This window comes from Coloeus monedula (assembly GCF_965178545.1).
Source record: "Coloeus monedula genome assembly, chromosome: 1".
NCBI classification, from domain to species: domain Eukaryota; kingdom Metazoa; phylum Chordata; class Aves; order Passeriformes; family Corvidae; genus Coloeus; species Coloeus monedula.
Window position 1 is genome coordinate 115,215,968 of NC_138781.1, and position 27,332 is coordinate 115,243,299.

Here is a 27,332-nt window from a genome sequence, read left to right on the forward strand (position 1 = left end):
AAACCACTGCAGACAGACCTTTTAACATGGGAAGTAGATTAATCATAATGTTAACTGTGTTTCATTGTTAATTTTTAGTAGAAATATTAAATTGCTAATAAACAGATTAAAGTGGGCTTAAATTGAGCTACAGTGTAGTTATGTTAATAAGTTTTAGGAAAGTGACAACCACTTAATGTGCAGGACAAGACAGATTAAAGAAAACTGTAAGAACTTGGAAACCTTTATGCTTCCAGAGGCATTTTCATAGAGCCTCAAAGCACAGGCAGCCTCCAAGCAAGAGCTTCCATAGTCATATTTCTGGGCTTAGTCAGACTTCTAAAAGTTTAAGTCCCATTTTAAGTGCTCAAGTAATATTCTGACTTTAGCTAAGAATATAAAGCTTGGACATTACTTAATGTCCCCTTAAACTTGAACTCTCTCAAATTTCAGGAAGGGGATTATTAAATTTAAGAGAGTCTGTATTTCAGGTATCCTGAGTGTCAGCTTTGAACATAAATACAGGTGCTACTATAAAGTCAAGACAAGAGGGATATTGCTCAGCTTTTCCTAGAAAAATCTGTTATGAATAGAGTTACAATAATGAGAAAGAACTTCTGTCAGCTGTCTTCATGTTGGTCTGAAATACACAATGGCACAACTCTGAAAAATGCCAGTGTTACCACTTGCTTTCCTGCTCTGGGGCCAGACCTGTGACACCCCCCTGAGACCTCACTGCCCATGCATGTGAGAGCAGGAGCAAAGTGAGGACACAGACACGTGAAAAAATGTCAATATATCTGCTAGTGCCATACCCAGATAAGTAAAATCTCCCACATACAAGGTTTGTCACATCACACAATTTAAGGGCAAAGACCTCAGGTGAAACTTTCTTCTACCACAATCAGAAAAAAAGGAAAAAATCTAGAAAAGGCCAATCCTTTTATTGGTTTGGTTTTTTTCTCCTCTCACAGATGTATTGTCTTAACCAGTATTAGAGAGATTATCTGAAGCTGTTCTTGGCAAATGGAAATTACCACAAAAATATGATGATGAAAGCTCAGCAAAATCCTCCAGATATATTCTCAGGCCCTTGTTTGAGATAATACATTTCCATTGTTGATAATTTCTCACTTTCTCTTTACTTCCATTGAGTTTTTGTTTGCAAAGGGGAATCTCTTGTTTCCTGCTTGATCACTGTGTACTGCAGCTGGCTCTTGCTCCACTGACAGCAGCTCCCAATGAAGTAGCTTTACATGTTTGACTTGAGGGAAACACGTGAAAAAAAGGCACCTGGAGAATTTAAGTCATCTCAGCAAACAGCCCAGTTCACACAGCACTTAAATCCACTGCATTTTATCTCACTGCTGTGTACCAACATTAAATAGTGACCTTGTAGCTGCATTTCTTTCTTTCAGTGTAATAAGAGAGAGTATCTAAACTCAGCTTGCCATCTTCCCTACAGACTCCTATAAGCTGCTTATTCTCACTGTAGCCCATCACTTGTTTCTACACAAAATCTTCTCTCCTCAGCTTCTGTAATCCAGGACACCTCCAATGAAACCAAAGAAGCTGCATGTTCATTCACCAGGTGTTCACTCAGGGAGAATTTAAGCCTCGTGCATAAGACTAATAACATTCATTACATTTAAATTTTACCAGTATTTGTTCCTTTCATGAAGCAAATGCAGCAGCAATGCTTCACATCAAAAGCCTCAGCTCCAGCGCATTCCTGGTGGCCAGTGCTGCGGCATGGGACTGCCCTCTAGAGACAGTAACAAAGACAGTGACAGGACATTCCATCTGCTTCTGTCCCAAGGCAAGCTATTCACGAGGAAAGGCTGAGCTCACTTCAGGTGTTAGTACTCTGTTTCCAGTGTTCTCTCTCTCCTAGCAGAATAAAATTTCCTATTTGTTAAAGAAAAGACATTCTACCCTAGAATATGCAGTTCTTCAGCTCGTCATGGGTAACTGGAAAACCACTTGTGCTCCTGGTTTTCCAAAGTAGTCTGCTCACTTGTCAGAGATAGACTTTCTTGGGTTTTATCCTTGTTGTCTTTGGAATGAATTTTGGAGAATGAAATCCCATGCTGAGAAAAGAAGAGTTTTCCCAGTGCTGGATGGACTCACAGAGGAGCACTCAAGCCACACATTCCATGCTTTAAAAGAGTCCTTCAGACATGACAAAACAGCACTGGTATTCCCCATATATGCAGTGTCCCACATCCAAAAAGCATCCAACCCTATTCTTAATTTGTCTGTGATAAGTGTGGCCCTCTCTTTTCTGAATAGCTAAAAAGCTCTCACCCAGACATGCTGAGGTGATGCGTGCTTGTGCCTCTGACAGTGTGTGTTGTACCACAGTTTTCACTTGCCCCTCTAAATGAAAATCACTTCGAGGTTGTTGTAGCTTATTTAATTCTTTCTGTTATGGAAACTCTAGTCCCTGGAGGCTACTCTACTCAGCTTCTCTCTGTCATATTTCTAGCACCAGAACTTGTGCAAAAACAGCGTAAGAATTACAGTGTCAGCCTTCTGTGTGATATCAAAATAAGAAAATAAAATCAGATATAGGAATTTTAAAGATCAAGTAAATAAAACCACATCCTTGTTGATAAAAATAAACTCAGAAAACCTCCATTAAACAACATTTTGAGAATCCCATGAGCAGTCATTTCCAATTGTTCTTACTTGCAGTGTTTGGAAATCCTCATTTTTCTGAACATTCCAAATATTTCTTCTGATTCTTTTACAGTAAATTTTTATCTAAAATTTCACTTTCTCAGGACCAGTAAAGCCATTTTAATCTTGAACTCCCAAGCTGCTAAATCTTCAGAAACCTGCCACCTAAGCGGTTTCCAAGAACTTCCCCTTTTGTAGATATTTGCGATAGTTTTAGAGCTGAGTACAGTGATTAATTTTGCACATTAGAAGTCAACATCTCTGAGTGGATTACATGAAAAAGGTTTAAAATCAAACAAAGGAAATTTAATGTAAAAATTGTTGTCACATAAGAATTCTGTATCTGCTTTTAAAAAGGTATGAAAGGTGGAAAGGTTCTAAAAAATGTGCTGAATTAAATTTCAAGCTGGTGCTTTCAGACATTCCAAGAGAGTACCACGCTCACTTTGCCAGCAGTGCTGACAGCAAGGGAAGTGAAGGACTGGAAGGGGATTTGAGTACCTTGAGAACACCTCATTACAGCACTCCCCTTAACTTCTAATATCTCCTCAAAAAGGCATTCTTCAAGTTTATTTCCCCTATTTCTGTATCACATGTCACATTACTTTGTTTTCAGTAGCAATTCTCTCAGGAATTCTGAAAATAAAAGAAAAATGAAAGAACAGAGACTAAGGCGGGCCCAAAGGTGCAGAGCTGAGCATGGCAGATACTCCTCAGAACAGCCAAAATTCCCCTGTTTTGGCTGGTTATCACTGCTGGTCTTATTCACTGGATTCATACTGTAGTTTTGGCCAGGAGGAGAGGGGAAAGTAGACTTCCAGCAAATGAGAAAACATTTTCATCATGTAGTTCTGGTTTCTTTAGTTACTGAATATTCTTACCAAGGCTTCCAATTTATCCAGTGTCATTGGCAGAGTATTTGTACTTTTGTTCTACTTGTTTCAATAACTGAAACAGTAATGGGATTCTATATTTTATATAAATCTCTGAAGGTGATTTCCATCTCATTTGTAAGGTGGAAAAGGACAGACAGATTTTCTACTTTCCATCTACTTTCTACTTTTCCATTGTTTGCTACAATGCCTTTGGGAAGCAGCTATTTTCCTCATTTTGACTTTTGTTTTAAAAAGTCCTATTTAAGACCCCTTATTTGGTTTTGAGAATCCTTGCCAAAACAAAACCTGAAAATGAGTGACTCGAAATTCATTTTCTTTCACACTGTAGATTTAATGGAACCCTACATCAAAGTAAGAATAGAGTTTGTGGCCTGTAGGAAAAGCCAAGAGAAGGCAGTTTTCCCCCTCAACAAGAATTTATCAATAAAGTTCAGTGTCAGGATCAGGTGCTGCCACAGGAACCTCCTTGAAGCCAGGAAGTTCAGTGAGAAGAAGTTAGTTCTGAGAAAAGGGCTAAATGCCAGAGGTAAGGATAAGAAAGAGGTGGAAATAAGATGCCTTGTTATCCCTGCAGGAATCTATTGCTTCAATTCCCTTTTTTGTTGTGAGTAGGATAAATACACCAGGAATTTCTCATTCTCTCTCTGTGCTGCAGGCTCTTCTGAAGTTATTTTGGTACTGTCACAGCACCCTCTAAGAATCACAGATGGCACTTTAAGAGACCTGTCAGTCTACTACTAATGGAACACTCTCAACTAGGATTTCTGTACAAATACAGCTGGCATTGGATGTTAATTGCCAAATGAAAAAAGATACCTGGCCTGAAAATTTCCTTCAAGCCACCAGTTAATAACACAACTGCTGCTTTCCTCATGAAAATGTCGTATCTCTTGTGCTTCAGAGCTTACAACGCCCAGCTTCACCTCACTGTGATATGCACATGACCACGTACATCCTCACAGAAGGTGAAAAAGCACTCCTTAGAAATTAAGGTCTGCAACAGATGAGGGAATCTCTTCTCTGGTGTCATACTGTCAGTCCCTCTCTTGTGAGGAAGAATTCAATTCCCTTCAAATTTACGTCCTAGACTGCCAAAGCGATGTGATCAAGTACACCAGACCAGCTAGAAAATGAACAAGGAGGGGGTGATGACTGAAGAGGAAAAACACTAACAAGGAGCAAATGTGATACTGGAATGATGGGCTCCAGAACAAGCCATGTTTGCCAACTCTGAACCAAAAAGACCCTTTCTGTAAGCATGTGATTTGACACTGACACCACAAAGATCAGCCACTCATGCTGTCTGGTGCTTTACAGACTGACACTGCTCCTCGCTCCCCGCTCTCTGATACAGATGAACTTTTGACAGACATATGGAAGGATTTTAGTCCTTTCAGATTAGAATTAGCTCTGAACAGATCCAAATTATTTCTCCAGAAATGTTGCTTATTTCCATAGTCATCCCAGTTGCCAGTGATAAACTGACAATGGATAATGAATGGGAGATATCTCCTCACTATTGTCTCAACTTCTTCCTTGAAAAATTAAAGTGGAACAGGGAAGACTTGTAGCTGTTGTTTTTCTAAGTTGGAAGAGGTAAGATTTCCATATCTCAAAACACTTTGAAGTATCTTACATTAGAAATCATGAGAGAATTTTTCTAGCAGCTAGAAAAAGCTGCATGTTTCTCAGACTGGGACCCTGAGTCTGGGTCAAAGGAAGAGTTTAAGGCCAATGTTTATGAACAACCTTCAGGAAATATTACTGTTCTAAACTGACCTACTGGTCAAGCTTGAAGGAAAGGGGAAAGTTTTTCTGGGAATATGACTCATCAAAAATACATTTCTTCAGCGCATCAACAGAAAGCAGATAAATACCAAGACTTGCAGAGCTACGTGGTGAGACTAGACATGATTTTTTAACTCACGCCAAAGGGATGCTAAAATTATTTTAATACTACAGTTCTGCTCAAGAAATTTGCACAGTTGTTGGGTTTTGCCACACAACAAAGGACAAAAGCTAAAATGTTTTCCAGGAATTTTTTATGGCTCCAAATTCTTGCAAGTGTTTGGGATAACTCCTTGGAGGAAAGAGCCCAAACAGAAAAAGGGAGTAAACAACCATTAACCAGGAAAAGAGGATACCTAGCAATGTACAGAGGGAGGTCTTCAAGTGAAATGGAGTCCTCATTCCTGAAGGATAGGAGACCATAACTCTGAAATTGTTTCTCTGAAAGAGAGCTTAAATTGCCTTCTCCTGGGGGACTGGGCATGATCTTCCAGCTCACCTATACTGCCAACCAAGGAGCTGTATCGCTCCTCTTTGGAAGCAAGAGAAAACACATTGTAACTTACAATTGCTGGGTCTGTGGCTTCCTCCAGCTAGGCAGATGATAAAAAGCAGATTTCTTCAGACCCGAGCAGTTCAAATGGAAGAGAACGAGAAGGAAAAACCCTTCAGTCGCCCCCACTTGGTCCAGGAGACAGGACAGCATAGTGCCTATTCCCCTCCACAGCACTGCTCTTTCCTAGAACCTTGTGCCAAGAAATAAGAAAGTAAAAGGCCTACAGGATCAACATCAAGCATCTGTTTTACCAGGGAATCCTCTTGCTCAGAAGCAATCTTCAAATCTCAGAAGCATCTTCCAGGCTGAATATGTAGGCAAAAAATCTTGGTCCCACTGCCATGGGACACTGACACCATCAAGTTCAGAGCCTCTATCTCCCATTTGGCCAAGGGAAAACAGCACAAAATGATTTTTCTTCCTATGACAGTCAGGATCACAACCTGTAGCTGCTTAGAAAATCCCAGTTGTATAAAGGTTCTATCTCTGAGAGAAGGCTGGATTTTTGAAGAAAAATAGCATATTTCAGTCATGAAATATCTTGGCTATCAGTGAGAATTTGATATTGGGGTTTGAAGGATGCCAGAAAGCATATGTGCCATGCATGAATCCTGATCGCTACCAACAACAACTGTTCCTGACAGCCCTAATACTTATTTACAGCATTCCCATATTTAAATCTGATAGGCAAAAGGCAAAAACCTCAGTCTTCAACATTACATGACATAGAAAATGCCAGCATCGTTCAGCTATGAGCAATCCTCTGAAACACAAACACTGCCAGACTTGTTTCAGTTGTTACCCATTTCCAAGAGACGTCACACCTACAATATCATGACATGTGTTGATGATCCCCCCCCATTCATTCCTACATTCTTCTGTAAACAGCAAAACTTTTTGGTTTGGGAAAAGATATTAAAGTCTGACCAAATGCTTCCCAATGTCATAATAGCCCCTGCATGTAACCCAGAAGATTTACAAGACCAGTCACGTAATACCCTCTTTTAAGCTTCAGTTCATTCTGACACAGAAACCCTTAGTATAACTGCATAATAGCTGGCCAGAACATCATCTTTTAATGGAAAAAAAAAAAAAATCCGTTTAAAAGAAGTGTTCCTTGTTTAGTTAAAAAGCTTTGGTCAGCTCTGACAGCAGTTCTTACGCAAGCCAGACATACCTGTCAGCTGGAGAAGAAGCATCCCAAGCAAAAAGACAAAAGCTCTTGGCATGAAATTCTCTCAGACCAGTGCCTGCTCCCCCAGTCTCTTATACCCCGTCTCAGGATCTCACACATTCACAGCCCCTTGGCTTCTCTGCAGGGGAAGCTGTGCTCCAGTGCTGTGCTGCACCTGAGACCTCGTGTCTTTGAACATATCCCCAGATCAATAACTTGGCAGTTGAGATATAAGAGAGAGGAAAAAACCCAAAATTTGCTTTCCACAGCTCAGTCCTTTCAGATAATGTTGAATGTTGCAGATTCTCAGGTCTCACTTGCTGTTCTTCTGTGTCTGATTAGAGGCAGACCATGTGCCCCCCAGCCAAGTTGCCAGGGCAGCTGGGCTGTCTCTCTTTATCACCATCCCACAGGAGAGGTGATCCAGCACATTCCATGTTTCTTTCAAAGAACTGACATAAAGAGCCAAAGCTCATCAACTCAAATTAGCTTCCAGCTTGCATGCAGCGAATCATCAGCCTGCAACTGCCTCCTCTTCTGAGGCTCTGTCCTGCAGGAATAGTCTGAATACAGGAAAACTTGCCCTCCATGGGGGAGGACCAGGTTAAGGAACATTTACACAAACTGAACACACACAAGCCTGTGGCCTCTGCTCTGACACAACTGTGAGTGCCAAGTGACCTGGCAGATGTTAGCGAGAGGTCACACTCTATTTTTGAAATGTCATGGTGATCAGGGTCAGTTCCCAAGGACTGGAAGAAACTCACACTGGTTTCCCACTTCCTTCTTCATTTCTTTTTAAGGTGTTCTAAAGTGAAGCTAAAATAAAGCTACTCTTTCACAATAGAGAATACAGCTTTACCGTGTGTTCCTATTTATATAGACATACACACATATAAATATCATGTGCTTGTATCTCCCAAAGAGGATATCTTCACCTGACAGCCATTTTTAAGCATCTGTTCTGCTCTTCCCTTACTTCTGTGTAAGAAAGCTTTTCAAAAGAGCCAGAAGAGCTTTGAACCCTAAGAGCACTCCATGAAGTGTTGGCACTGATCAGAAACAAAGGTAAAGAGCTTTCACTTTACAGAAAACAGATAAACAGAAAAGACCAGCATGTGCTCAGGCAACTAAGATCTTTCTGCACTCTCATCTAAAACCTGTGGGCAATGCAGTGAACACTTCTTCTAGTTGGAAGGTCACCACCTGCCCCATTCCATTACACACGAAACCTTAAGGTTTGGCATTGCTTGGTTTTGTAGAAACAGTCCTAATTTCTGGTTGTTCAATGTGGATCTCACCTGCAGAGTGACAAAACATGGCCAGCTCTAGTTTGCTCTTCCTGATAGATACTTTTATGGAGCATTTTTAAGAGTGTCACATGAAGGAGCCTGTATGGTCCCCTTATGGCAGTGTTGGTGTTCTACTAGGCTCAGAAATATGTTACTGTTATAAAGTTTGTCCTAATGTCTTCCTGATCTATCCAGGATGGCTACACAAAATAAATTATCCCCTTCCTCTTTGCAACAGCCTTGAATAATAGATAAAATGCTGTAATAGTCCCATCCCTCTTCTTCCTCCTCTGAGCTAAACTCCTTTTTCAATATTTTTCATGCTTTCCTTTTAGGTAGCATTTTCTTTAGGCTCCCAACCCATAGCTTTTCTGCACTCCAGACTTCTTCCTTCAGTCTACACTTGTTACCATGACCTCCACAATCCATAGGCTGGTATCTGTGGCTCCTTAACCAGGCACAAATTTGGAAGAAGTTCTGCTCACTTTTTTGTTCTCTTTATAGAAACTGGAATCCCTCTGCAGTCACTGGTGGCTTTGGAAATGGGTAGTTTTTTAGATTTTCCACTCTAGCATCAGAAGTTTTTTCCCCTGTGTTTAACAGAGATCATTAAAAACACAGTGGGTTATAAATGTTAGTACCTCATGGCCTGATCCCATTGCCATCCCTCCCAGCAGTTACTCTGCTGACAGATAAACACTCCAGAGAGCTCAGGGAACAGACAGAACAGATGCCTATGGCCCCATCAAACAAGTCCTTTTTCTCTGAACAGCAAGGGTTTGGGGTTTGGGCTTGGTTTGGTTTGGTTTAAATCCCTGTCTAAATGAACAATTAACTCACTGGCCCTGTTGGGCTGGTTTTTCCTTCCATAGCCATCAAGAGTTACTCTGTGGCAATAGTATCAGTGAGGCAAAACTCAACTTCACAGTTTTCTGTTCTTCAGACAAATTGGAAATAAAAGGAGGCATGCCAGCATCCAAATTACCCCTTTTACTAGCAGTGCACACACTACAGAGGTAGTAGCCTAGCTACCTCTGAACACTGCTGCTCTGCCTCAGGGGAAGTTCCTGAAGTGTTGGAGATGGGAAGCGCCACAAGAAAACCCCACCTTTCTCACCAGGGATCTGGTACAGTCTCTGTGCAATCATGAGAGGCATCACTTGAAAACACCTGCAGAAGGAACAAATTAATTATGAAGCAGGCCCAGCTCAGTGGTCCACAAACTCAAACCAGCAGATCATAAATTACGGTTCTCTCTAGACGCTTCATTTTGCTGGCATTTTGCCCACAGAAAGTAATGGTAGACATAAAATAGTGGAGTGCAGTTACCAGCAAATTCCTTCTTCTTGTAGAAATTCTTTTATATGCCTTTGATATTAACTGTGCCTTTTCTCATCCTGCTACTTAGTTTAGTGGATACAGAGACTACAGCCACAGATAATACCAATATATTGTGGAACTCCCCGCCTCTAGCTGAGTAACAACTGCTCTCACACAAAATCCATCAGCCCTTCAAATGACTTTGCTCTGCACCAAATACTTATGACATTCAGTTTTCTCCCTCAAGCTCTTTACTTAAGAATTCAAGAATTTCTCTCATCTCATTTACTTTATCCAACTTCTTAAAAGGACAGGTACAATCCTTTCACCCAACTGCATCATTTTTGCATTTGTCATTGTCCTCAACTGTTTCGCTTAGCTGGCCCTTACTCTACGTTCTTGCTCACCAAATATATTTTGCATTTTTTTTTCCAATTGGCACCCTTTTGTATTTTAAAGTCAGATTTGAAGATGACACATCTCTTCAGCCTTTTTCCTCATGTTCCTTTGTAAACATTTTTATTGGCTGTAGTGTCTTGACATTTTAGAACTTACATCACGTCACAGGAAAAAATTATAAAGAACTCTCCTTCCACGACCTTCCACCAGGACAGCTGCAACAGAGCCCCCAGATCATCTTCATGGCATCAGGCTTAGTCATTCACTGCCTGAAGAATCCTTTCTGTATGGAGTCTAATTCTCTGTGACTCAAAGGAACATTTCTTATGTCTTATATGATATTTCTGTAAGCCCTGAGGCCTTGCAGGATGCTTGGGAAGCTACTTCAAGGTTTTTCTCATAAGTGAGAGTTTTTGGAGTTCTGAGAGGCTTTTGAAACTTCAGTGATTCTAGGTGTGGTGCCATAAACATGCAGGTGCAGAAACATTACGGGTCACTAAAGGAACCTGACACAGACCTACATTAATCCATGTAATACATTTGCAGCAAAATTAATGTCACCTGGATTATATCTCCTCCCAGGTATTTCCACATGATGCTCTCAGGCACATGGTGTGATTCTTGGGGCTGTCCTGTGCAGGGCCAGGAGGTGCACTTTGATGATCCTTGTGGGTCCTTTTTAACTCAAAATTCTCTGTGATATCTATTCCCTGAAGAATTACTTTCTCAGCTTTGGGGGAAGAGGACGATGGTGAGGAAAAGAGTGGAATACCTTAACTTTGAGTTTTGTCTCCTCAACAGACATCTTAACCACTTCAGCTAAATTTACATAGTGGTTTGCTTTCATGCTCTGCCTTGCAGGCTGGTTTCTCTCCTATAATTTATAATTTGCAATTCCCTAACCTAAGGGGAAAATACTGCTCATAGAACATCCTTGCAGCATCCTGAACTTGTCTGAGGCCATGAACAGCCTACATATGGCAGTGAAAGGCTTGGAAACCCTCTGGTGGTGGTTGGACACTTTGAGTTGACTCCCTGTCTATAACTTGGTTTGGAGCTCTGAGAAAACCTGCCCAAATATGTGAGCAGTTGGACACCACTGCTGACATTTCCTGCTCTCACACAACAGATCTTGCCTCCCTGTGTAGGAAAAGGTTAGTACACATTGCTCTAAAAAGTGACGTTACCCTTTCACCACAAGACTGACTATTAGTGAAAAAATGAATGGCGGAAAAATGTCAAATCCAGTTTTCTATTATCACATGGGAATAAAACCACACTTCCTGGTGTTTAAATTTCTCTTCATATGAACTTGTGTGAATTGAATTTATGTTTACCATTGACAAAAAGCAAGTTGGAAACTCACAGCTGAGATGTTTAATAGCTAAGAACTATTTTTTTTTTGTTTCAGGTCAAAGTACAACCAGTTTATGAGGTGCTAAAAAAATTAAGAACAAATCCATCTCCTGTACCTTCATTAATCACATCTCAGCTTCTCTAACAAATATTCAAAGACTCAGAGAAATAATTTTCTGAGCTGTCACAGGCAACGATACATTAAAAATACCTCTATGCAAAACCACTCTAAGAATAATAAATTATATTGACCCTTCTACTAATCTCAGGAGCACTAAACTCATGCAGTGTGGCCACCCTGAGAATAATTCAGTATTTTTTTTTTTTTTTGATCATGAGTTTTTATGAGGGTAAATTCCAAATTTCCATTACCTGCCTAATGTTTTGGAAGCATTCAAGCTTTTAGCTCAATGGATACTAGCCTACTAGTGAATCTACAGTTTTCCTGTAATTTCCCGAATCCCAGAACTGACATTCCAGCCATGGCAATGAGGCAACACGGAACAAACAAGTCACGAATGGAGAAGATCAGTAAGATGAATATCTGTTCAAAAGCTCCGTAACTTCCATAACTACATCACAGACAGAACACCTCTCATGATGCATCAGCAAATGTCCCAGGACACCTCTGCAGCAGGAGCACCTGTCAGAGCTGCCCCAGGCAGGTGACAGAGGACAAGGAGGGGTGAGTATAAGCACTCCAGGCCAGCTCAGGGTTCCTCTCCTTTCCGCCGCTTACTTGTACACTCCCAAGGAGTGCTCCGACATCCAGAGTCCTTCTGGCTCTGGCGCCATCTGTATTGAACGTCCCATCCCTCCAAAGCGCCGGGGAAAGGATGCGCTGCTTGGGCTGTGCAGCTGTCATCCATGTGCAGGTTTGCGAGGCGTTCACGGGCGGAATGAGGAAGGGATGGAGCCTCACGGGGAGCCGGTCCTGCGCCCTGCAGCTCCTCGCAAGCGCCCGAACCCTGCGAGCGCCGCCGCCCGACGCGAGGTTGCCCCCGGCCGCCTCTGCGGGCTGGGGAGCCGGGCAGCCCCAGTGCGGCACCGGAGCATCCCGGCGCCCCGCACGCCGAACCCCGCCCCCGGGTCCCCTAGCTGTGACACACGATGTGACACACACAGAGCTGGAGCTGTTCCTGTCAGCTGGGAGAAATCTTCACCCTGAAGTCCACAGCACTGAGACTAAAAAACCCCAAACCCAAAACCCAACCCAAACCCTTTATCTCAACACACCCACAAAATCTGGTGTGTTCTCACCAGTTAAAAGCCCATCCCTCAAAATCTACTTCTGCATACGGAGTGGTGAAGGGGCACACTATCTGCTTGACCAAGGCAGCTCTAAATCAAACTTGATTCAGACTTAGGCTCTCCCTGTTGCCACACTGGGCTCTGGGGCTCATGTCACATCGAGGCCAGTGCAGAGGAACCAGGGCTGCTCCACGGTGTCTGCAGGGACCCAGGACTCCACAAGCATCATGGGGCTACTGGAGCCAACCTCTTCTATCCTTCCCTGGGGCCATTGGAGGCCACTGGGTCAAATACAAGAAAGAAATAAGAGTAGTACACACACATCGACACCGACATCTGGCAAGAAACACAGATGGGTTTGTCACACATTCATCAGAAGCTGAACCCAAAATGTCTCTGAAAATAGAAACTGGCCCCAAAAGAGCAGTACATGGTGCTGAGGCAGAGGGTGGAGGGTGGCATGTCAGCAACACTACCAACCACACAGCATCATTTCTGAGTGTCCTCTAAACCATGACTCACCAGCACTGAGTTGAAATTCTTGCTTTTAAATAGTCATATTTTATCATGTTCCAAAAAATTAAAAAGAAAAAACTCCAATAAAAAAAGCACCTCTACTTAAAACCATTCTTATAGTGATTTTTGTAACCAAAAAACAAAGTAAGTATTTTCCTTAAAGTTCACGTTTTATTCCCATCAAAGTATGATAACGAAACAGAGGAGAATGCAAACCAAAGCCTTCTTGCCATTTTTTATTTTCCCTCCACTGAGATATGCCTTTGATTTATTCCAGTTCAGCAAAGCAAGAAGCCACATAGACTGTTGGTGTTACAAGCAAAATTATGGCATATTATACAATTCCCAATACAAGCACATCTCCTAGAAAATTTAAATCTTGTTTTCAAAGCTAGTACCCATCTGGAAACTGTTCTGACTTTGACAACAAGCCTCCAAGATATCACCAGTCTCTGAATTCATGGAATATGAGGTGAAGTAACAATATGTACTGAAACATTCTCTTCCCTCCCAAAAAGCAACACTTTTAAAGAAACTGGGTTTCTTAGGAAGCAGTATAACCTTATTGTCATTTTTGACCTGAAAAATTAGTAGTCAGGGAATTTGGATTGATTTGCACTGATGGTTAAAGTGAAGCAATACTTTGATGGAATGCAAAGAGAGAATACCAGGATTCCTGAAAGTCACTACCTCCCCTGGTTCTTAAGCTGCCCCTTCCCATTTTGAAGTTCTGCCCCAAAACTTCCTGCCTCAGATTTCTGTCTGGGACACAATACAGATACTCCTTCTGTAATTTTTAGGTGTGTTTTGCCAGTTTCATTTTGCTTTTGCAGAAGCCAGTTGTCATAAGCAGCAATTTCAGAGAGGTCTATGATTATTTGTCAAAGCCTTCTGACTTCCAGCCCAATTTTCTTTAAAGCTGCATAAAGGATAATAGAGGTTTAATCTCAGAAAAGAAAAAAACAAAACAAAACAAAACAAAACAAAAAAACCTTTAGAAAAGCTGTCTATTATAGGCTACAAGTTAGACGTATACAAGTGGATTAGCTTCTGAAAAGCTCTACCAGCATATTCCTTGGGTTTGCCCAAAACAGCCACCAGATATCTGCCCTTACTGGTCTTTCCTGATACTTCTACAGGAGCCTGAGGGAGAAGGAGGCTAAGGCTTTTATGCTTATCTCCTTTTCCCACCCGAGCTGAGGAATGATGGTTATACCTTTCCTTCTTCCATTCCATCATCCATAATGAACTGAAAACAGGCAATTTCAAACAGCAAACCTACATAACTTTTCAGATACCATTTCCACCCTCTTCCTTCTCTTCTCTTGACCACAGGTGCAACAACTGCTCAGAGTTCTCATTAACCCTATCACTTTGTCTTAGCTCCAGTATCAGGACAGAATAAATTTAATTTGGATTAAGTATTTATTTGGATTTTTTCCCCCCTCTGACCCTTTTTAGTTGCCTAGTGACTGTCCTTTCAGCTTTCAGTGCTTTCATCTGGGATAGAGTTCATTTTTTTTTTTTTAGTAGCTGTGTTTTGGATTTAGAATGAGAATATGGGCTTGGAGATTTTTGTCTTTGCTCCTAAAGAAGCTTGGCAAACTTCAATTCATTTCATAGCCACAGACACTCTATTACAATCAGTGGTTTCCAATGTCAAAAAACAGTAGTGTGTCAAACAGTTGGTTTTGTACTATTAACTTGTAAAGGCAGCATTTTGAAATGAAGACATTGACTTTTTTCTCCTCAGTCAGAAGCCAGTGCTGTCAGGGCTGGCATTTCTTATTTCTGTGTCTTTGGAAACGCTGCATTGATCAATGCATCCATCATACAGGTACTGTATAAGGAACACCAGACCTGACTGTACAACAATAAGCAGCCACACATGACTAAACACCCCTGACAGGAATAATGACCTGTTTAACAAACTTGACTGTCTACAGCAGCACACTGGATTTTTACTAGGATAGATGATGCAGGGCATTCAAAATGAGCAGGACCAACTCTACTTGCAGCAGACAATTCTATTTGGTAAACTGCCCCAATAAACTATCAGTCCTCATTTCATTTACCACCAAAGTGGTGGAATTTAGCAACTTGCTTTTAGTTGCTAAGTTCCTTCTAAACTCTTTTAGCAAGCAAGAGTTTCTGAACTGCTGTCTCATCTGCCCCTGAGGATGCTCATGCAGGTGTGTTGGTCTCACAGCTCACCCTGGGATTGTTCATGTGATCAGCTAAAGAGCAGCTGCTTGAGCTCTTGTTTCCGTATGCTTTTTCCAGAGGTGCCTGGCACTGCAGGGATTCCACAAGGCCGGAACCTCCCTGTCATGCCCTCCTCACTTGCACTGAGACAGAGCACTGACAGCTCAGGCAGAGCATCAGCTCACGGAGAAAGGATGTTAGTTTCAAACCATCACACTTAAATGCACAAGTTTTCATTGTAAAAGTTCCATTCAGGGAAAAAAAAAAAAAAAAGACACCACAAAGCTGCTCCTTCACAACTTCTTCTCATTTCCACCAATACTTACTGCAGCCAAAGTGAGGAAGAGGATGGTAGCACAGTGAAGACGGTTTCCACTACATATCTGCCCTTCCATTGTCATCCCAATGCACACACTCTTGTTAGTCTTGTGTAACAGAGGCATACCACTGTGCAGAGACCTCCACTGAAAGGGATTTAAACATCCTGCTTGTAATTAGAATTTCTCCATGCTAAGGAAATGAATGCATTTTCATGTCAACTTTCACCAATGTCAAGTTTCACACACTCAGAAATTATATTGTAAAATGCTAAAAATATCTACCAAGCCTCCTGAGAAATTCTAGCCCGTAGCCAGTTGCACAAAAGACTGAGCAAAACAACAGTATTGCTTTGGACAAAAGAAAACTTTTCTGAGGAGTATGTTCAACACCCACTCATATTTGCTGAACTCTGGCTTGCAAAGTGAAAAAAATCTTATCTGGTAGGAAAAAATATGGTGATAAGCAACAATAAATTATTCCCTATCTCCTGGCAATCTTATACTGATCTGTTATTGAAAAATTTCTAGATATTACTCTAATATATATATATATATATTTTGAAGTGGCATTTCAGTAAGTTAATGAAATATTCTACCCTAATATGAATCTATAGCAGAATAAATAAATTTAGTAGTGTTTTTAGTGCATCTGAGGATACCATTCATCCAGAATGTTTAGCACTCATTTGACCTACAGATGAAGAGAGTGGATTTGAAAAGCAGCCAGGAAGACAACATGAACCTTTAAGGCAGTGACATCTCCCCTCTGTGGTCTGGAGAATAAAAGCTGTGATCCCTGAAGACAGATGTTAAAATGAAAAACATTATTAGCTGTGATTTCTGAGCCTTGTCCTCTTAACCTGACGTGTTCAATCAGTTCTGTCACAGCAGGAAAACTTTTTGGGATAGTCTTCCCTCACAGGCCTCCCACTGCTCCTCCCAAGCAGAGCCACAAGTGCTCTGAACTGCCACTGCCCTTTCCTCTCTCCAGCAGCTCCCTTAGTTGCCCATGGCATTACAATCAGGAGGGATTCTTACAGAAGTTTTTTTGGTTGGGTTTTTTTTTCGGTCTTGTTTGTTTGTTTGTTTTTTAAACGTGTCTTGCGGCTGCAGAACTTTTGGTACAACTGAAGCATGTTTTCAAGTATTTCCCCAACATCATGAGAGCTGCCAGTGTATACTACAAAAATCTGGTATTTTCAAAGCATCTCCTGGGTCCAAGAGCTTAGGATTTAGCTGCCACTAAAACTAAATGCAACTAATACAACCCTGGTGTCAGCAACTGTAAGAAGTGGAGCCCATGTCTTGAGCACACTTTTGTCCCTCCCTCTGGCATGCCCCCAACCACAGCATCTGCACTGAGAAGTGGGGAAACCTGGGTATATCACTGATCTTGTCTTCACAAGGATAGGAAGAAATATTTTGCCTGTGAATTTCATGAATTATTTATTTTCTTCTTCAGAAGGGGTTCTTTCTCTACAAACTCCTCAACATACAGAAATACCTCCTTCATCCTAGGGCTTCAGAGTAGCTGGGGACCATGGGGCAGCTGTTTAAAGATTATCACTAAGTTATTTCCCTCAGTAAGTAAAAATCTATAGTTACAGTCTTGTTTTCTTGTTTCTTTTCTTAAACAGAATTTTCTTCATCTTGCAGGAAACAGGGTAAGGAACTATGCCACAATAATCAGGAGGAGAACACCACATCTATTCTAACTTACAAAGAGGAAAACCCAGAGGAATAACACTTGCAAGCATCAGCTGAATTGATTTATACACTGCTATAGTCTGAAGGCAACAGTTTTAAAACTGCGTTCATTTTTCCACTTCTTCAGCTACCACCAAGCAATTAGCAGAACTCATTAACCGAGTGACATTTTACAAATTAATGATTTACTCCTGTAAACTAGAAATGAATAGTAAATAAATCTTGAGTTAAATAGGATCAGGAAACAGTCAGTGTTTAATCTGCATTCACGGTTTTAAAAATAGAAGTGTTGAAAAAATTATCATCTTCTGTTCCAGCCTAGCTTTTACTCTATAAGAGTCATTTTTCCCATGAAATTGTTCGAGGCAAACATTAAGATTTTAAGAGACTGAAGAAAAGGCAATGTGCATATGAAGAAAGACCAAAGTTCCCTCAGTGGATTTCCATTACTGCAGACATCTTTATATTTTAGTATACTCAGAATTAATCCCTTATCTCACTGAAGCAAGAGTGTAGTAAGTAAAAAATATCCAGGAGTCTCTACTGTATTCATTCAGAGACCTGACTTCTGATACACCTGGGCTGGGTGACACTTTTGGTATAGTCAGCTCTGTGTCACAGTAGATTCTGAATTAGAAGACAATCTTTTAAATTAAAAGTTCTGTCCCCATTACTCCAACTTTGGCTGTCACTGCACCACACGGTTCCATTCTCCTCCAGGCACTTTCACTGGCAGGGTGATGGCTTTTTTGTAAAGCAGCTGTACTTACACTTTACAGCTGAAGAATAATGAAAATGTTGATTCTGTAGTTTAGTCAGAGAAGGGAAAGTTTAACTTCAGATCAGTAAGAAAGCTTTGGTATATTACCAAGATTCTTTACATTGTGTGGTTATTGTGACCTCAGGTTTAAATAATAAAAACATCTTTATTTTTTTAAAATTTTCATTATTCTATTTATGCACTATCCTTCTTCCCAAGGCATAGGCATTTTTCCAGTCAATCTAGCACTTTGACAGATTTTTTCTCCCAACTTAACTATTATTATCTTTTTATCTTAACAAACAAGTTATACACGTATGTCTCTGTGTTACACAGGGAAAGAAATTTGGTAACAGCTCAAAATACAACCTATGCAGTGGGACCCACACTGGCCATGGGTATCAAGTATTATTTCTGCTGAACAGGAACTATGTCAGTGAATCCAAACATGAAATTCTTCTGTTTTTATATTGGAACCTTATGCATTTCTTTTGGAGCAGCACACAATTTGAGTGACTGCCAAAAAACAGTTACTTTGAACCTCTCTATTCTGCTGGTGGACTTAGCAAAATCCTGTCACAAAAGTGAAATTTAAGTGTAGCTCAGTTTATGCTTCAAGAAACGGTAGAATTTCCTAATACTAAGAACTTTTCCAAAAAATCATGGAATTGTACTTAATAGCTTAGGTACCTTCCCTGTCCAGAGGGAAGAGATGTAACTCCAGGAGTCCAAAGTTATTTAGTAAAAAAACCCTAAGATTAAAGTTTTTTGGGGGAAAAGCTGATGTTTCAAGGCACAGGTCACTAGAGCATTTGTATCTGAACAAAAACTAGTTACAGTCAAAACTGGAAGTGGATTGGTGCTAATTTCCTTTGTTAGCTTCAAGTCCTGGATCCTGAGAGTCAGTAATAATTATCAATGACCTCTGACATGAGGGATAAAAAGGAGTACCATTTGGCTATGTAAGGACTCAGTGGGGGAGAAACAGATCTCCAAACCTTCTATTTGTAAGTTTCTAAATGCAGAACTGACCTCTCCCTACATTATTTTCCCCCTCTGCTATTTTTACCTGAATCTTTGATTATACCAAAAGGATATAAAGAGTTGCTGAATCTGTCCTCCATCAAGTATCAGGTTCTTGCTAGAGATAGTAATAAGTTCATTTTCCCTCTCTAGAACGGTCCATTATCTTTAAAGCCATTGTAGTGGGTACATCTTCAGAGTTATTGCAATTTATCCATAACCTTCCCAGTGCATGTCTGTGGTGCTTTTCCCAAAAACTACCAACATTTTTGGGCATCACAGTCAGCACTTCTGATTTTACTTTTGATTTTTTACATACTCCCTTATCTCATTTATCACTGTAAGAAAATGGGATGAAAATTAATTTTGAGTGGAAATTTTGGAAGTCTCTGGGAAATCTAATAAGAGAAATTCCCTTTTATTTAGGAAAAAATTCTTGTTATTAAAATGCAATGGAGAAACTGGTTCAATGTCCTTTTTCTACTTAGAAAGTTAATGTTTTATTATTTTGAAATAAAAAAAGATTTTATTTTTCTTTCCCCTCATCTTTCATTCTAAATTTTTCGCTGACCCTGTGTGTCTAGTCCTACTTGTTTCACTGTACAGACAGTCTTTCCAGGACAAGCGAATGATTTCAGAAACCTGGCAGCTTTTAAACTTCAGGAAACTGTTTTTAAGTTAAGGGGACTTCAGTGGATTTTGTATTAATTGGTATCAAGCCAGGCTGTGTAACAAAGACCAGTTATCTTCAAACTTCCAAACCTGGAGCTGTAACCAGCTCCTGCAGAGAGCAGAGTTTTTCATGCATGCTGAGTATCAGGAGAATATTACCTGTCTTAAACCATGGTATGGATGGATTTCTTATATAATTTGAACTTTTAAACTTACACTTTTCTAGTAAGACAGCAATAATTAATTAAAATTACACCAACCACAAGAGTAAGTAAATGGCCACTTTGTTCACAAGTTAAGCAATTAACACTGTTTTTGCTACAAACTTTTAGGTATTTATTGCTAGTTAAGTCATTATTCCATTACTCAATATTTAGACAGGATTTTAATAATGTTGTTTCAGATAGAGACAAAGTGAGTTGCTGTCGTAAGTAATTTAAGTATTAATTTAAAGTTATGATAGTTTTTCCTGTTCTGAAATACAGAAAAGTTCAGGTTACAAGATGAGGCAACAAGTTCAGAAAACTCCACAGCTTTATCAGCATAACCATTCCTTCAAAAAATTTTTAGAATAAAGTACTGTCTTAGTTTCAGCCAGGACAAGTACACAATACTAAAAATCTAAGAGGAATACTCCATTTAGAACGATTTCTACTATTTTTGAGAAAGAAGATGAGGATTGCTGCCTGAGACAATAAAAGCACAAGAACGTGCTATGTTATTGTAGTCATCTCCTACAGGATTCACAATGATTGATTTTGTAAAGCCTTTTATCACTCCAGATTTGCATTGCACAAAATAGCAATCTGTCAATGCAGCATTTCAGCAATTTTTGGCAAACCAGCCTACAACCACCCGAATTCCCCTAGCAAAGGATGCCATGAAGTATGGAAGGGATGGCAGAACTCACCTAATCTCAGGTTTTCCATCATCACTGGGAGTCCACAGAGTGGACACAGTTTCCCATGTGAGAATCCACTAAAGAGGCAGGCTTAGCTCTACCACCACGCTAGCTCCTCTCCTAAGCAATCATATAGTAAAACTTGGTTTTTTAGAACTCCCAAAGACACACTTAGAATTTCTCATGACACACCAGGGGAGACAAGAGCTTGTCTCCAGCTAACCACTGTTACTGCAATTCCAAGAAAGGAAAAGCTCCACTGTTATATTTGAAATCCACAAATGCAGGTTGCCAAGGACCCTCCTCCCCCTAACACCCACAGCTCTTGCTGGGTCTCAGACTGATGAATCACAGACTGCTCAGAGATGTGCAGGTGAGCATCAGAGCTCACACATTTGGTCTGGAGTCCAGGAGCTGCTTTGCCCTGCATCATCTCATCTCCCTGCTCTGTCATTCAGAGACTCTCAAATCTTCACCTGCCTTTTACCTGCCAGCCACTGCTCCATGGCCAGATCTCACTGTGAATTGCCATTTGTACAATCTCCAGCCTCCATCAGACAAGCCCAGTTCCTTCTACAGGGTCTCTCTTTCTTCTTTTCATTCACCGTGTCTAAGCATGATGTTCTTGATAACCTGCTTTGGACAGGCTGTCTTAAAATAGACACCAACTGTGACTGAGAACATTGTGGCCTACTGTGCACAGCTGAATGGCACCAAATATCTTTCCCTAAATGGGTGTGAGACAGAAAAAGCCATGATGACACAGCTTTTAAGGCTACAATGCTGAGAATCTTTTAGATTATTCTTTTGAGTTATACAACCTCAGAAAAGAACTCAAGCCCTGAAGCAACACATTCATTTTAGAGAATATTTCAGTAGTCTACTGATTTATCAACATGATCCACAGTCCTATTAAGTTTGACTGTGAAAGGTCATGTGCTGTGAATGGGTTCCAAGACTTTCAGGAAGTCTAAAGTCCTGGAGACAGTCATACACAGTAGTACCAAATACAAGTAAAATTGGAAATCTTACCTAGAAAGAATAAAATGCATCAGAAGGTAGATGCACTGTTTCATACACCAGTGGTGTCCTATGATAGCAGCAGCACCTGTGGATTGCTACAGCTGTAGACAAAAGGAAGCAAAAAGGCCACCAGTCCATACAGTGAATATGGTGTATGCTTTATTCTATTTACAGTACATTTGTTATAAATATAATACATTTCTTGAAAATCTTGAGTAGATTTTTTTTAAACAGATCAGTTGTTATAGTTACATAATAAAGTAAGTGACAATTTAAATGACAATCTCATGGTTGTGAAATAGTGCATTCTGTTTTGAGATGAATGAGAAAATACTCAAACTGGTTCAAGAAATTATTTTTTTAAACACCCTAGGTGGACTTCTATGTAAACCTTGAAAAGTCACCAGTTTCCATAAATATGAGAACAAAATTTTAAACCAAGGAACTGAGAATCAGAAATGGATTTGAGAGACCTTATTGAACTTCACAGTAAGGTTGGGATTTACCATGACTAATGGCTTCAGACAGGAAAGAGCCAATGAGGTTTTCTTCCTGAACCATATCCTAATACAGCCACAAATATTAACACACCATGCTGGAAGTTGTAACAGCAGTCAAGCTGCATTTTTGACAGGGCATTGGACATACAAGTATGTTCAGATCTGGAGTTAGAGTGTTTAATGTTATGAGTATCTTAATTACCAGAGAAGAAATACATTATAAAAGGATGAACGTATTTTCAGTCCAGCGTGCATTGCATTGAGAAACAAACTGACAAGTCATCTGAATATTTTGCTATTTTCTTTTCTACACGATCTTTAGTAACAAGTTAGATGTCTGAGGTCCTATTTCAAAAAAACTGCAGCAAAATGTCAACCAGCAATGTAAGAAAAGAATCCCATTTATTTTGTCTTTTAGTGCTTTTTTTTTTTTTCAGGAAGTGGTCAGATATTATTGATAATAATCAGTGCAGGCATGGAGTTCTGCTGACTTGTTTCAAACAAAGTAACTTGGTCCACGAGCTTGGCAAATACTCTGGGGGTTCCAAGGTTATAGACACCTGTATGAACGAAGCAAGCCTTGAGCTGCAAGCTATAGACCTCCTGGCCTTTAAGCTGAAGCTTGTACTGTGTTTGCCCAAGCCACGTAAAAGATCCATGGATTTCTAGTGCTTCAGAGCTGAAAAAAAAAAAAAAAGATAAGAATGTTAATTCTCTGCACTTGAAGCATGTATTACTGATTTACAAGACTCCCTCCAACTTCAAGTTCTCTTGAGATTTCAGAATGCACTGTGTATCCCTCACCAGACCCTCACAAAGATTTGTACTTTCTAAAAACTTCTTTTCAGAAGTCAGGAGCTGGGAACTTAGGTTACTTTTCTTGCTCTCTTTGGATGAGTGCCCACTGCAATTTGTCTTTGATGTCTTGGAAGCTGCTGAGTCTTTTTGACTGCTTGCCTACAATCACTGCCCTTAAATCACTGCCTTCCTCAGATGCATACTGCTGTCTTTGTTCTGCATAGCCTCCTTATCTTTAAGAGTTTTAGGTTTATCTAGCAAGACAAAGCTAGACTTTGCAAGGATTAACAGTTGCCATCATAGCTACAGACAGAACTCCACTTAACATTTTATCAAGATACTAAATGCAACTTCAAAAAAAAAAAAAGGGGGGGGGGGAAAATCACGTGTCTGTCTTCTTTCCTACTACATCCATATCCACACACACCTGTTCCCACAAATATTTGCAGATGCAGGATACGTAGGATACCCTTGGGTAAATTTAGGGATGCTTATGTCCATCCATCAGCTCAATTTAACTCTGGGTCTTACCAAATATTTTTTAATGTTTTCTGACTCACTTAAAACTCCTTAGAGTGGCTCTCCCTTAGCTCAGATGAATCATTACAAATCTTTAAAGCATTTCTTTGTTTCCTAATGTACTGTACACTACACACAGGACATTAATTACACATATATGCATAATGAAGAATTCAGTGTTTTCTGAGCTTTCTACATAACTGGCATGTAACACTAACACTAGATGTAGTAACAAGATCTGAACTGTCAGAGTTTAAGGAATTCCTATTTAAGGCATTCTTAGGCTTATCCCATGAACTAAATTAGACTGCATGTCACACAGGAATAGACAACATGGACATACACTGCTTTAGAGACATTGCAATAATACATTAGGAGAGGGTGTGTAGGGGTTTTCTTTATTTTTAACTAGTTTCAAGGTCCATGAGTACACCATCCTTCCAAAGACACATCTCACAATGTAACAAAACATGACCATCTTGTGAAAAAAAAAAACAATCAGTGAATGGCTTCCTAATTGTACCTGAAAAGTAAACCACACTTAAATTTTCTATCTTCCATTTCTGAGCCTGTTTATTAGGCTCTGGGCTTTTAATATCTCACTCGCCCTCCATGGACTGTTGACAAGAAGCCCATGTTCCCCCATGACTAAGCCCTCCTCAATGTATTCACAATCTTTCTCCCCTCCCTGGTGGCAAACAGACCAGGTAGTATTATATCTAAGAGGGCAGAAGGGAGGAAGGGGAGCTGTCACCTGCTTTACCCATGAGTTAAAGTTGCTTTGTTTTAACTGAAGTGGCAGAATTACAATGGTATAGATATCATGGTACTGAATTCTCTATCCCATAAAAAAATCTTCGGTAAAATTTTTAGAAGCAATTCATGAACACTTCCTCAATGCTACATTTTCACACATACTACCACAGTTCTAAGCAAAAAGGCAGTCATAAGAAGCAGCTGCTAAACTTAGAGGAAGTCTTAAAAATATCCAAGGTCCTACAAAATTTTACAATTAGCCAAACTGCAGGAGGAAGTTGTTGTCTACAAATTACTCTGTTTTAAAAATGAAAACCCAACAACTTATGTTTAATAAAGGTTGATGAAGCTCCTATTTCAGTAGTTGAAAAGCACTTCCCTTTTTCTAGAAAAGATCTGCAGAGTTTTAACTATTCAAGAGTCACAATTAAAGGCCCTGTCTTAGCAAAGTTAAGACTGAAGACTCGCAGTTAACTATATGAACCCCTTTATCAACTTCCATTCTTTCAAAGAAGCCACTGTTGAAAAAAATCCTATTCTAGATATTCAATATAGTTAAAACATTACAAGACTCCCCAAGCTAGGAAGGGTTCTTAAATATTGCTTGATTAACATTTGCACACTACCTTGTTGGTTTATGCCGCAAATCAATCATCACATCTACAACAGCCTGGGAACAATTGGAAAGTAGGAGAGTGACAGGTACCAGACAGAGGCTGCGAAGAGAAACAATTCCGTATTAAAGGAAAAATAATCTTATTTTGGATAGTCTTAATTATACCCTTAAATAGTTAAAATTAATTCCAGTAACATGGAATTTATATGTAGTTGTCAATTATGCCAGAGTCAAGACAGTGTAGGCTGCAATATAATCACTTACGCTGGCTAGAGCTACTTGTAATAAAAATTGGCAATTAAGGCAAACAGCATTGGCTCATTTGGGCCAAGTGAAGTTACCATCTCCTTTCATCGAGCTGAGAAAGGACAGCAAAAGCATAAATACTACCTCAGTTTACAGGAACTCTGCTTGTGTGACAAGAGACATTTCAGAATGGGAAAACATGGTCCAGTATGCTATTTTCTGAATTTCTGGTTGGCACATTTTGACGGGATACTTTTCTTCTGCACTGCCTCCTGTAGAGGAGTTGCTGGCATTGGGCCTTAACTTATAGCCTGAGCAGTGCCCAAACAGAACAGACAGCATATGCACATCTGGATTTAATGTAGGCCTTTATCCTCAATAAAACTAATACAGTTAATTGATACTTTTTGTTCACAATTACTATTATTGTTTCTATAAATAATGCTGCAGCAAGAAAGACCCCAAGATATTGACAGGCAGGAACACAAACTACTGCAGCTGAAACAGCTGTGTGTATTCAGTAAGTGATTTGTGTCACCGGAATTCCTTGCCATTGCTTAACAGTTTAAATATCCTAAACTTGAATTGTAAAAGAAGAACAATTAGCAACTACACCCAATAAGAGGTGAATGTCTTACAGGGATAATGCATGTTTTATCACTGTCATTAATATATAGCACCTTATAAAACATTTAGATGTTAGATTTTAGCAACAAATCCCTTTCTTTTGACAACTTACATTAACCTGCTATAAAAAACTGCAACACAGTAGAGTTGTCAGATAAAACAACTCAAGCCTAAATAGGTATCTTCATGTTTCAAGTACAACTCATTTAATGTTCAGAACTTAAGCCAGGGGGCTTTGTTCATATCATTCCAATTTTGAAAAACTGGTGGATTTTACAGTCTCCAACTAACCCACTCTAGCAGCAGGCTTTTTAACAGAGGTTAATTCTGATATTCTTCCAGGAGACAAGCCCCAGTGATCTGAACTGTTACCATCTTTCCTTCTGACGTAAGTCAGAACCACATGCAGCTAATCTTGGCAAGTGAGATGCTGTAGACATAACAGTTCCTTTGGCCTAAAAGTACATCTATCTTTCTGTCTGGCTTCTCAAAGAAATCACAGTGTATACTCTGACAAAAAAAATAAACACAAAGGGTGCAGACTATTTTTCTTTCAGTAAGTTTGATAAAGTTACTTGTTAATGTTACAACTGTGAGCTATGTTATTACAGCCTGGTTTTTCTTTTACATGAAACTTTCATTTCACCTGTAAAATTCTGAAGCAGTGAGTTTAAAGATTGAACAAGATTTTACACTTGCATACCAGACTTTTATATCATAAGCCACATAGCATCTCTCAAAAGGATTTATGCCCAATTAACAATATTTCTAAAGTTTCTGAAGGTAATGTTCCACTAACCTTTTTTGATGAAAAGAATGATTGAAAGACTCTGGATAATGAAGACTTGTCTTAATAAGATTAGAAAGCTGCTCTGGTGTTGGTCTTGCAGGTACTGGTGTGTTTTCTGGTCGAAAAAACTTTAAGAGAACCGTTTCTGGTAGCTCCTGAAAGAAATTCAGAATAACATTCAAAACATAACATAAGGTACAAGAAATCCAGTTACAATTTTCCATTATGAACTACAGCTCATAAGGGAAACAAGTCTGCAGCATCATGAAGCTCACATTTTTTTCCAACGTGGTTTGTATTTAAGCATGCTGGATGAGGAACTGACACAATTTATCTACCACCTTCTTTTGAGACAGATTTCACAGTTGCTTGTGAAAACACTATCTGTGCAAGCTTCACAAAAGCACACTATTGTTGCAGTGGTTTGCTAGTGCTTGGGCTTGGCTTCTAGGGAAAAGGGACAGCATTTACACTGTTCCCTGTTCAGCAGCTGTACCTAACAACAAAAAAATTCATCACCTGCCCCAGGAAGTTCAAAACAGGAAAGTCAATGCACAAGTTTCCCAGAACAGATCCAAAGTAAAGCAAACAGAAATTTACAGGAACATGTTAACACTGACAGAAGGATTTAATAACAGAGTATCTCTGAAATTGCTTAAC

At 39.8% G+C, this 27,332-nt stretch overlaps 1 protein-coding gene across 2 annotated transcripts in view; it reads right to left on the reverse strand.

Moving 5' to 3' along the window:
- Positions 1–21,975: 21,975 nt before the first annotated feature.
- TRAPPC8 (trafficking protein particle complex subunit 8) overlaps positions 21,976–27,332 on the reverse strand; it is a 52,818-nt gene continuing 47,461 nt past the window's right edge. For both annotated transcript variants that reach the window (XM_082296372.1, XM_082296371.1), the window contains 3 exons: positions 26,682–26,827; positions 25,020–25,109; positions 21,976–22,999 (listed from right to left, as the gene is read on the reverse strand). In XM_082296372.1, the coding sequence (XP_082152498.1) occupies positions 22,765–22,999; positions 25,020–25,109; positions 26,682–26,827 (471 nt within the window). In that variant the 3' untranslated portion in view covers positions 21,976–22,764. The remainder of the gene's footprint in view (positions 23,000–25,019; positions 25,110–26,681; positions 26,828–27,332) is intronic.